This window comes from Vidua macroura, chromosome 8 (genome assembly GCF_024509145.1).
Source record: "Vidua macroura isolate BioBank_ID:100142 chromosome 8, ASM2450914v1, whole genome shotgun sequence".
NCBI lineage: Eukaryota > Metazoa > Chordata > Aves > Passeriformes > Viduidae > Vidua > Vidua macroura.
In genome coordinates this window covers 35,705,164-35,718,050 of record NC_071578.1, presented here as the reverse complement: position 1 = coordinate 35,718,050, position 12,887 = coordinate 35,705,164, and the positions used below count along the sequence as shown (strand labels likewise).

General features: G+C 41.0%; 1 protein-coding gene across 6 annotated transcripts in view; it reads right to left on the bottom strand.

Moving 5' to 3' along the window:
* The window catches only part of CTNNA3 (catenin alpha 3), a 427,746-nt gene that overhangs the window by 334,018 nt on the left and 80,841 nt on the right, over positions 1-12,887 (bottom strand). For all 6 annotated transcript variants that reach the window (XM_053983470.1, XM_053983472.1, XM_053983468.1 and 3 more), the window contains one exon: positions 8,783-8,986. In XM_053983470.1, coding sequence (XP_053839445.1) covers positions 8,783-8,986 — 204 coding nt within the window. The remainder of the gene's footprint in view (positions 1-8,782; positions 8,987-12,887) is intronic.

Genomic DNA, 12,887 nt, shown 5'->3' with positions numbered 1-12,887 from the left:
AATCAATTACTTCCCAAATGACTTCTACAAAATATTGTTTTATAGAGAGAATTCATTACAACAGAACTTAACACAGTAACTTACTCTTCTTTCATCATCTGAAAATTACCAGAGATTATTCAAATGAAAGAAACTTTCCTTTTACTACTTTAAGTAATTTCTTGTCCTGGCTTCATTACCTGAGTATCTTCCATTAGTAAATAGTGGGATTTACTGTATATTAAAAGGAGCCGGCTGGGTCATCCAAGATGCTGCACAAACACTGGAATTTACTCAAATGTTTAGCTCAGACTCCACAGATTGAAGACAGCAGCAATGCCTGGACATTATCCAGTCCAACCCGCTGCTTAAAGCAGAGTCAACTCCAGCCAGGTTGGTTTGGGTTTTTGATGGGTCTACACCACCAACATTCTATGAAGAGTTCCCTGAACAATCCAATCATGATTGATCTTTTTAATTAGAGCTGTTACATAAACAAAAAGTAACTTTCAACCTGAAACAGAATGAAATTTAGAAATGTATCTGGACAACAAAAATCAGCTGCATTATACCAGATGATAAAGAACCAAGATAAATGCATCTGAAACAGCAGACTTCAGTAGCATTCCCAGAAATGGCACCCTGACATTTCAGAACGTGACCAGTCTAACATCCTCTAAAAACCAGGAAATTGGTTGAGAAAAATTTTATGTAGTAACAACCATTTTCAATAAACTCTAAAAATATGGATATTCTTATAACCTAAACAGCTAGGTAGATGCTGAGTTAACAAATACTTGATTATTTTTAATGCTTGTTTATTACCATAATCAAGGATTTATTTCATCCTGGGGAGAGCAAATGCTGCTTCATTGAAGGTTTCTTGAAAAAAAATTAGTCTTCAGCCACCCAATGTATTTTCAATGCTGCCAGGTATACTAAAGACAAATTACTGACTCTTACAGTGAATCATCCCCACAGAGCCACGAGCTGCTCCTCACACTACGCTACTGCAGTGCAAGCCCCCAGTTCAGATCTTATCAATCCTGACAGAGCTCAGCTCAGAACTGTGCAAAGAAAAGCTTTCATTATCCTTCTCCAGCTGACGTGCAGAGATCCCAGATTACTGCAAGGTCTGTAAGAGCATCTACAAGCAGGTACATGTAACTGCAGCTTATTTTTCAGCTGTAAATCTATTTGGGGAATTCACTAGACTACTTCTGTCTTTTAAGTACACTTAAGATCCTCCTCCTTAACAATTCATATCTAATTTCCCCATAAAACAAAATGTTCACTGAAAGTTAACATTTAAAAAAATGATTTTCAATTACACATACTGCATACAAAATGGAAGAAAATCCTCCGTAGGAGTGCTCAAAGTCAACTCAATCAATTACTCAGGCAATGTGAACAACAAAATCATGAAAACTACATATTTTCTTGCATAAATGCCAGCATAATATACCATATAGGCATACCAATTTTACTGAAATACATCCTTTTTTGAAAAACATAGTACCCAATAAAGTCATAAAAAAAACCAGCCATGAATAAGAAAAGAACTGAGTGACACTTCCCACCCACACATGGAAATTCTTCTAGTTTACATTTTGACATACCTCAATTTCCAACTCCTCTGGAACACCAGTTTTCTTAAGATGTTTAAGTATGAAGAGGACAATAAATTAAGAGCATTCAAATCCACTTTTTTTGTAAAAAGGCACAAATAAAAGTGTTTTTTATTTGTTCAGAAATAAAAAAGGGATTTAAAAACAAGGATTTCAAGAAGCCAGTTATTTCAACCCCTTCCATCAATAACCAAAAGCCATTCTGTTCTAGAAGATTTTAACAAGGAATTTCTTCAAACTCCCTGTTAGTCGAGTCAACCAAGTCAGGGGTCAGTTCTTCAAAGAGCAGCTGCACGGAACTTTGCAAGTTACATACTTGTGAAAGAAAGTGGAACCTTAAAGGACAAGTCAAACAGTCCCTATTTTTACCTCCTCAGGTGTCACTGGCAACCCAGGAAAGTGTTGAAAGTCTTCATGGGGAAACCATGAGTACAAGTAACGGCAAGTTGAGACATCAGTATGCTTGAGGCATCTCTACATCCCTCCACTCTCCAAGAGTAAGAATGGCAATAAAATACCACAAAGAAACATTATCAGTTACAGTTCCACATCCAGACAGTGGACCAGACCTTAAGCTGTTGTTGAAGACTACTCAATACAGACGTAGAGCAAGGCATTAGTGCTCCACAGCAACCAAATTTAAGAGCCGAGACAAAGAGCAAGGCCCAGAACCACACCACCAATAAATAAAAACTCCTGGTTTTTCACACATTTTCTGGTTTTGAATTTGCAATGCTCAGGTTCCAGTAAGGGACCAGTCAGAGTTTGAAATCTAGAGAGACACAACAGTCCAAGTCCCAGCTATCCACTGTGTGCCCTTTCCCACAACTGGACCTCCCCGTGGCTATAGCAGGCCCTGCACTGCCACCTTTTCCTTAAGGGCTCACCCAGTCCAGCTCAGTCCCTGTCCCAGCTGCCCCTCTGCTTTCAGGGATCCTGGCTCCTCATCTCACCCTCACTGCACTTCAGCTGATGTGCTCACATCCAAACAGGTCTCATTCCCAGAAGCTGTGGACACAATCTGGTTGTGAAGGACGAGGCTTCGGAGCCTTGAGGGAAGCCAGTTTCATAAAGTTCCAGGAGCTGCATTCCCAGCAGGGTTCAGGTGTGCCCTACATGCAATACAGGGCACATCTGACCACTCCTGAGCTCTGCCACAGAGCACACAACATTGCTGCTGAGCCTCAGCTGGCCTGCCCTTAGGCTGTATGGATGACGGGGCTTGATTAGCAGGAATATAAATATGTACAAGGTGGGCAACTTCAGTTTGCTTCCTGATCTGCCTCAAGGTAAATGTATCATTATTCTCCTCACATTGTTTAAATGGAAGCACGGCTGGTGTGAGAAGAAGGGCTGGTTTGGCTCTGCTCCCTGCCACACACACAGCACAGCTGTGGGACAGCAGGACACAGCAGCTGCCACCACCTGTGGCACAAGAGCCACAGGCACGTCCAGGCTAAATTACCCATGTCTGACCCAAGCATCTAGGTAATCATGACATAAAAACCCAGTTAAGAAACAAACATTTTTAGAATACACAAGAAGGAAGTGAAATCAGAACTGAAAAATCAGAAAAAGACACTGACCCACATATATATACACACATGTGTGTATCTCCAACCTATAGCCATAATAAGCTGAGAAATTATGAACTGAAACTAATGAAGCACAAATACCATTCAAACAGTAAGGGGATTTCAGTTCAAGAAAGTAGCTCTCATACCAGTGTGTCTGACCTTTCCTTACCAGCCCTAACAATTCAGGGGTGATCTTTACTGAAAGCCAGAGGAGGATGCAGAAGAATTGTCCAGACACACCTCCCTATTTAATGATGGCAGACACAGCAGCACCTGCAACCACTGAATGCTGCTCACAACAGCCCCTTCTGCTCAGGCTCATCACAACTCCATCATCCCTTCTGCCCCCAGGAGAGGGAATGTCTTTACTCTGAAGAAACATGGAGCTCATACTGCTGCACTCCACTAAGTTCAGTAATTTTTCATTGTAGAGAATGAAGAGACAAGAGCTTGTCACTAGGAAAAAACAAGTGCTTATTACTAGAACAACATGATTGCTCCAGTGGACACATTATTCCATTATTGCCCACATGACAGTGTGATTCTGGCATTGATAAGATATCCAAACCCACAATAGCAATTCCTGTTACTGGAGGTCCTAACACACAAATATATCCCCTAACAACGGATGTCTGAGTAAAATTCAGAAAGGTTAACAACAGTACACGAATCATTTTGAAGAATTTTTTGAACAATTCAGAAAAAAAAAAAACCTGCTGCTTTTCAGAAGAATTATAAATGTATCTGCAATTTACTGTGTGTTTCAATTACTGTGTGAACAAAAAAACTTTTAGGTTCTTGTGGAGAGAATTTGGCTTCACTTTCCATTGTACCATTCACTGTGATAAAACCTCTGTGAAAAGCAGACACATAAAAGCAACTATCTCCTGGAAAGATGTTTCTCTGAGCTTGCATTAAAAACTCTTTAAAAAAAAGATTTTTAAAAGTTTATCTCACTGACACCAAGAATCTCTTAATCTTCGATGCCCTTGAGGCTTATTAGACACTTTAAATAACTGAGGAAAAAAAAAAATAGGAACCACAAAAGCTATACTCCTTATACTCTTTCAAATGTTAGCACTAATAAATTCTAAATTCCTGTACAGTTTGTCAGGAAAATTAATCCATAATTGCCAGAGGCTTATGTCCAAAAAGGAGACAGAGGAGTCCTGTAACTTGATTTGAATAAAGGCAGAGGCCATGGGGCATTTTCCCTGGTGTCTCTCAACATTTTTGAGGACGCAGCCTCCTTTTTATCCTCATTTCCCAGCTGCATGTCCATCTCTCTTCCCCACTGCCTGAGGTACTTCAGAGGTACAGACTTCCCAAAATGTCTAATACCTAAGACCCCCTTCTAATGTATAACCCCCCCTTTTTGTTTTCCTTGTGTCAATCAGTGGAATTCCTATGGAGTTCTTCCCATTGTTTCTTTCATCTCTCAGTATCCAATTTTATTTATCAGCAGACCTACATTTTGTCTGTGAAGACAAGTCTCTCTCATTCCATTCATCAGTCAGTGGAACCCTTCCCACTGTTTATCTCTCACTGCTAGTTTTATCTACCAGCACACCCACAGTTTGTTTGCAAAGACAAGTCCCTCATTCAAGTTCAAGCACTGAGGCCTAGCTTCAAAAGAACAGACAATGCAGAACCTACACGGAATTTAGGCACCCAAGTCCTCGGCAATGGCCCTGTTTAAGCTCAGCATTAACCAGGCAGGGCACATCCACCAGAGCCAAAGAGAGCCTGGATGCCATCAGTGCAGCTTCCTGGCAAAGCAGCTGCCAGAGGAGGACCTGTGGAGGTGGCACTTACTGGGTGAGGTGTCCGAGGCAATGCAGCTCCCACTGGCAACACTCAGACAGGAAGAAGCCTCAAAGCAAGTGCTCGAGCCAATGTGGCAGCGAGAAACAGGAGCCCCATCCCCAGGAAAACAAACCCTTCTGAGCAGCTGAGCAGCACAGCTTGTGAGAGCGAGTGCAGGGGGCTGAAATGGCAGCAGGGAGCACAAAGCCAGAGCAAAGCACGCCCTGTGTGGATTGTGGGCAAGCAAAAGTTTCCACTCTCACGTACAAGCTGTGGCACAGAGGCTCTGGAGCTCACTCAGCACAGGCACAAGGCAGGAGGGCATACACACAAACATCCGTGAGGTATTCCACAGACAGAGCACTTGCCTGTGGAGTACAACAGTGTTCCCAAGGAGAGAAAAATTAAATTGTGCTTAAACTGTGCTATGATAGCAAATGGCTGTTATCCTCTTTACAGCTCATTCAATTCCCAGGCCTGGCTTTTTGAAACTACTAATAGAAGAGCCAAAAAGACACTGATAAATCAGGACTGTTTCCTGGATCTATCATCTCTTCTTCAGTGAGTCAGAGCTGTGAAATAAAGTGACTGACATCTGATAATCCCCTCATTGAAAAACTTAATTAACACAGTCTCAGTAATAAACTGCTCTCAGTGAGAGTGTTTCCATTCATATAAGAAGAGCTCTAAAAGAAACTAAAAACTTGTCATTCCCTCCTTTTATGTAACCTCATACCTTTAAATATTTTGTATTTTTTCTGCTTCCTTGACTTTGCCACCTTGTGCATTCACTGTGTTCTGCAGCAAATTATGTGACACTTTCCCTTACTGTCGTATTTCAATAGCTGCTTTCTGACTTTCTCAAGTCTGTGGGGTGGGTTATGTATTATTCTTTTCCACTTATTGTACATTATATACCCCTAAAACTGTGATTATTTCCGAAGTAGAAAAGATCATCACAATTTTGTTTCAAGAATCAAAGAATTTAAGACCATTTGACTTAAAATCTTGTCGTTTCACACCAGAGATTCATTAAAAAATCGTTCTTTGGACAAACCCACAGAAATCTTCTGGACTAATATGGGATGCTGGTCACCACATTTGCATCCTGCCACATGCTCTGGACAGCATCATAGAGTCATTTATGTTGGAAAAGCCCTTCAAGATGATTAAGTCCAACTATTAAAGGTGGATGCTTTCCTGTATAAAACTTTCAGCCACTTAACAGCAAACCCTGACCCACCCTAGAACAGATATTGCAAGAGAAATCTGCTACAACAATGTACCAAAGATTTACATTCCAAGCTACCCAAAGCTGAAGAAATCTCACTATCCATCCCATGTGTAAAGCACTTCCAGAGAGGTTCAAAAATTAAGGCTGCATTCAATAGCATTCTGAGTAAAACTTTCATAGCACTGGTATAAGGCCTGAAACACAACTTGAATTTAATAAATCATTGGCAAACTTCAAATAAACAAAGAAAAATATCAAAAAAGTACAATATCTGTCAGATGAAAAAAAAAAAAAATTATATGCAGAATTATTTTAGTCCCCACACTACGCTACCCTAAGGACAATAAAATAAGACAAAGTAAACAGTCTCATTAGAACAGCTTTAGATTGTGTTAACTGCTATGACTTACGGAACAGAAAGGAATTTCAGCCTCCCAAAAAGGGAACAAATATCTGTATCACACAATTGTTCCCTCAGTATGCTCGATGAATCATCCTGAGGTATCTTTAGAAAAGAACATTATGCCTACAGATAATGTTTACAGATTAAAAGCATGAGATTAACATTGTGTACCCATATTAACAGTATTGAGTCTCCACTGTTTCAACATTTACCTGCCAGACGTAACAAGTGTCAAATCCATTCTTCAAATCTAAGAGAAAAATCACTTTTAAAACGCAAACTACGTTCCTTTTCTAATTCACACTTACGAGCATGTCAGACAACCAGATTTCTGGATTTACCCAACACTCCTGTCTTCCCAATATAGCAATTTAGTCATTCCAACACTTGTAAATTGGTGCTCTTCTCCTCTTCTGGTGTCAACACCCTACTTGAAAACAACACTAACAGATTGCTTACCTTTTAAGAAATTATTATCTAAATTGTTGCATTCTACAGGAGCATAGATTACATTTTCAAACTCTAGTCTAGAAAGTGATATTCTTGTTTCTGGCATGTGAAGGATTGTCTGTTCTGAATCAGTGAAAGTTCAAAACAAGCATAAAATAACCTAAATGTACATTTTATCTGTGGTATGGCATTTTCCACAGACTTTATATACACAACATAATACAATTCATACTCATTCTAGGGATATGGATGTAGCTTTTACTTAGATTTCTAGAGAAAAGTATCCCCTTCAACCTTCTAAAGAGCATGTTGCAAAATGCAGGTTAAAATGCACTTTAAGGCTTGGTTAAACGCTAAGCTCCCAGAGCAGGAGGCACTGAGGCAGCCCCGAGCAGTTACTCAGTGGCCCTGTGTTTGTTACTCAGTGACCCCATGTGCATTACTCTGCTGCCCTGTGTTTGTTACTCTGTTGCCCCATGTGCCTTACTCAGGTGCCTCCTGTTTGTTACTCAGTGCCCTGTGTTCATTACTCAGTTGTCCCACATTTGTTACTCAGTTGCCCCACATTCCTTAGCTGCCCTGTGTCTGTTACTCAGTTGCCCAGTGTTGGCTACTCAGTTGCCCTGTGTTCATTACTCTAACGAAAACTGTTTTCATTACTCAGTGCCCCATGTTCACTACTCAGTTTCCCTGTGTTTGTTACTCAGTTTCCCTGTGTTTGTTACTCAGTTTCCCTGTGTTTGTTACTCAGCTTCCCTGTGTTTGTTACTCAGTGCCCCATGTTGGTTACTCAGCTGCCCCACATTCGCTACTCCGTTTCCCTGTGTTTGTTACTCAGTTCCACAGTGCTTGTTACTCAGTGTCCCCCATTTGTTACTCAGTGCCCTGTGTTTGTTACTCAGTTGCCCCACATTTGCTACTCAGTTTCCCTGTGTTTCTTACTCCGTTTCCCTGTGTCATTACTCGGTTTCTTTGTGTTGTTACTCAGCTTCCCTGTGTTTGTTACTCCGTTTCCCTGTGTTGGTGACTCAGTTGCCCCACATTCGCTACTCCGTTTCCCTGTGTTTGTTACTCCGTTTCCCTGTGTTTGTTACTCATTGTCCCACATTTGTTACTCAGTGCCCTGTTTGTTACTCAGTTGCCCCACATTCGTTACTCCGTTTCCCTGTTTGGTACTCATTTTCCCTGTGTCGTTACTCCATTTCCCTGTGTTGTTACTCATTTTCCCTGTGTTGTTACTCCGTTTCCCTGTGTTTGTTACTCTGTTTCCCTGTTTGTTACTCATTTTCCCTGTGTCGTTACTCTGTTGCCCTGTGTTTGTTACTCCGTTTCCCTGTGTCGTTACTCATTTTCGCTGTGTTGTTACTCCGTTTCCCTGTGTTGGTGACTCAGTTGCTCCACATTCGCTACTCCGTTTCCCTGTGTCGTTACTCCGTTTCCCTGTGTTTGTTACTCAGTGCCCCACGTTGGTTACTCAGTTGCCCCATGGTCACTACTCATTTTCCCTGTGTTTGTTACTCCGTTTCCCTGTGTTTGTTACTCCATTTCCCTGTGTCGTTACTCCGTTTCCCCATGTTCACTACTCCGTTTCCCTGTGTTTGTTACTCATTGCCCCACATTGGTTACTCAGTTGCCCCATGTTCACTACTCATTTTCCCTGTGTTTGTTACTCCGTTTCCCTGTGTTTGCAACGTTGGTTACTCACGGAGCGCAGGTACTCGGCCAGCAGCTCCTGCAGGGCCTGGCGGATGGCGCTGCACTCGGCGATGATGCGCTCGCGGTGCGAGTCCCGCGTGCACGAGGAGTCGGCCAGCAGCGCCGCCCCGCTGATGATCGCCTCCAGCCGCTGCTCCAGGGACGGCCTCACCTTCTCTTCGTTCACTACCAGAGGATCCAGGACTATCAAATTCTGGGAAAAACGAGGAGCACAGGCAAGAAAAGTCAGTTCAATGAAGCTGCTGCTTTATTTTTTACTTTATATTTTTCTGCAGCCCTTTTCACTGGAAGCATCCAGAACACTTTTGACCATGGCAGATTCCCTTTCCCCCAGCGGGGCTACACACAGAGGTCATCTGCAGACAAACCCAGGTTTTCTCTGGCATTCAGAGCCTCAGACCAGAGCTTAAGCTTTGTTTCAAAGAAGGGTTCAATGCCTATAAACTTTAGTCTTTTAGAGATCAGGAGAACCTCTGGATCTAACTCAGAGCCAGCAGTGCTAGCTCACAGCTGAGAAGGTTGAGATAGATTACATGAGCAGTCTAATTCTGCTGATTTTTAGTCTAATCAATCCCACACTGTGGCAGAAAGTCACTGCTGCCACTTCTAATGGGCTGAATATGGGTAAAGATAAAAACTGCAGCTTTTTTTTAATGATTATTTCTCCAAAGGACATAGATATAAATGTGCTTTTGCTTTTCAATAGGTAGGGTAAACAAAAGCAGACAACCCTTTTGGCTTGATAAAATAAATGACGTTTGTGTGGCAAGCAAATATTCTAAAGAGAAAGAAAAGGAGACTATGAGATTTTCATGAAACGTGAAAGTAAGTATATTTGAGCTTCAGCATTTGAAGAAATTCAAACCAGTAATTGTTAATGTAACTGAACATCTGCAACTGTGTCATTATGGTCCTAATCTCCAAACCTAGACTCCACATACACCCGTTCACCTCTTACATCACATCCATAGGTGGTTCCAAGCTTTCAGAAGAAATATTAAAGAAGAAAACTATGCCAGATACCCTGATACAGAATTTAGGTAAATCAGAACTTATCTGCGCTTATCCAGTATGTGCCAGACTAATTGCCAACTGGAGGATTTAAATTACTTTTTTTTCAGTTTAGATTTAACAAGACAATTTCAGGGACTATCTAGCTTTAGCTTGAAATTAAAGTGTTATATTGGAACACCATGAGATAAAGGCTTAAACAGTCAAGGAGTCAAGGAGTCAAGTCAAGGAGACTTAAGTCACAGGTCTGTGTTTGAGACTTGAAACTCTGCCTCCCTCATTCCCATTAGAGCCCTTAACACCAACTGGGGTCCCTCACATCTGCTCAAGCTGTGCCACATGGCCACTCTTCACTGCAGCATCAGCTTTCCTTCAAGCTCCTGTATCTCAAGCAGCCCCTCAATGCTAAGTGTCCATCAATACGGTGTCCATCGTAATGCAAAACACACCTGGCAGGTAGAATACTGAAGTGCTGCTGCAGAAAAAACAGCTTCATTGACTGGGGAAGACTAAGACACACCTGGTGGCCACAGCCAATTGTACAATTAGCTGGAAAAATGACTGCCTTCAAATCTCAGCTGACCCAAAACAGAAATGCCCTCCTTTGGAAGACAGTTTGCAGAAAGTTTACACCAAGATGGACAAATAGCACTGGCCAAAAAGCTACTATGGTTCATCTCTGAATGAAAAAATCTAGGCAATAACAGCCAGGAAAAGATGAGTTCAGACTCTGCCCTACAGATAAAATTCTTCTAATAATTTCATTACTTACTCAAAATCAGTACATCTACACAGGAAAGACTCAATGAGAAGACACCAGACACACAAGAAGCAGTCTCTGGTGGGTTTCATTTAACAGGCTTAACAGTGGTCAGCTACTCTGAAGCAGCTCAAAGACTCAAGCATAAGGGAGCATTTAAGAGGAGTGATTAGATCCCTGTTTTCTCCCTCACTGGTCTGATCCAGGAAAAAAAAGAGGGCCCATGGGTGTGCAGAAGCTTGGCTGTACTTGGTGAAGTTCTGGAGTGACTTACAGCCTTTTGGCATCTCACGTGTAACTGCTCAGCTGGATGGCCACGCTCACCCAAGGACCGCAGAGCAGCTGAACACGCCGACAGAGACTCAGGCATGCAGGACCTGGATCATTTTGTGAGAAATCTCTTTGCATTCACAAGATGAAAGACCAGGGAAAGGCATTAGATAACCTGTACCCAACATGCTCTTTTCACAGATCTTAATATGCAATTAAATTTTAAAGTTACAATTTTGTGTTTATTTACAAATGACACAGTAGTTGTAGGCAGCATTTAAGAGAAATTGTTGAGAATGTACTGATTTAAGAGTTAGCTGCTCTAATTTTACTGGTGGTTTCCTCACCTATAAATCTTTAATAACTTTCACAGTGCCAGCACTGGCAAAGGAAGAATGATATTGCAAAACATCTAGATACTAGATTGTTGGGTAAGCTCCGAGATACATTTCCACACGATAAACATTTAATGAGATTTGTTCCCACCAGACTATTTACTGCATCAATCTATTTCATGGCACTGTATTTGCAACGAGAAGATAGAGCAAAGGTTATTTCAGGTCCTTAGCCAACAGAACTTTCTGTAAAGCGAGAAAAGTGTAACCATTTAACTCATAAAATCATTTCAGAAGTTAAATGCTCTATAAATTGTGCTTTATCTAACTCACACAGCTTCGATTCCCATTTGTGCTACCCTAGGTAAAAATATATTTACAACTTGATAAACAAATGGCTTTTTACAACCATCAGACTTCTATGTTCTTACATTTCCAAGTAAAAATAAATTCAATTCAACATACTTTTCCCATTTTGTGATTATCAAAAATTTCAAATTTTAGAACAATAATAAATGTTACTGCATTTTTAAATAGTACTGCTTACATAGAGTCAAGATTAATTTGTCTGCAGTAATAAAATGCACTCCTTTTGACAATCCTTTTTTTTTTTAATTTTTAAGCAATCTAGGTAAATAGTGGGTCTCATGTAAGGAATCTCATTTGTCATTTACAGTTACACTGTAACAAGCAATGTATTACTCTTACATGTTTCTTTTTACTTCCATTTGTTAGGAAAATAGATTAGGAACTGTAATTTTAAAACCCGTGAGATGGCACATAACGTGCAATTGTAGCCTGTTTCTCTGTGGGGAAAAGCCTGTCTGATTTGACTTTGAGCATGCCAGGGAGGCCTTTTCTGATCAATAAACTACCACTACAAAATGTGTGTCATATTTCAGTGTATTTCTGTAATCTTTCACTGAAAATTTTAGATAAAAATCTACTACCATCAGTCCTAACATCAGTTATCAGTTATCCTGAAAATGTATCACAATCTTAGCACTGCGATGCTGAGATCTGCTAAGTCCAAGAATTCACAATCAAAACCACCCATATTTCCAAATGTGTTTAGAAATATTCCTTCCTTTTGTTGATCTGGGCCTATATCAACTACACCCCATGAAGATCATGGTTTCTAGTCTCACCAACAGGAGATCTTTTACCATTTGTGGCAGGGCAATGGAACATTACTGGTGTGCGCCAGAGCAGCCGTGAGAAAATGGAAAAACTCCATAGAAAAGCTTCAGATGAGGTCAGGAATAGGGAAGTGCTGCCTTCCCCCAGGTATTTGCTTCAATAATGGAAGCAGAAATGCAGAGGTGGTGAAAGCATATTAGCTATGCCACTTTATTTAATGGTAAGCAGCAAATATAATGAGGTTTCTGAATTGCTCAATTATGCAAATTACAGAATGATCCCACTGACACATTCTGGAGACAAGGACTTCAGCTTGCATGGTAGCAGCTCAAATGCAGCCACGGCAGCAGTGGGCATTGTCAGCTGAGAATCACTTCTGGACAACTGAACTCCTGAGCTCTGCCCACTTCCTGCAGGATGTATCTGTCTCCAGCAGCAGTGACACAACTGGAGCTAACTCTGCCCTCTGTTCGAAGGGAGCCAGATACTGAACACACATGAAGCCTTAATTCCAAACTCCTCTGAAGAAAATGAAATCATTTCAATGAAATCATTTCAAGCGATACTATTTAGACTAG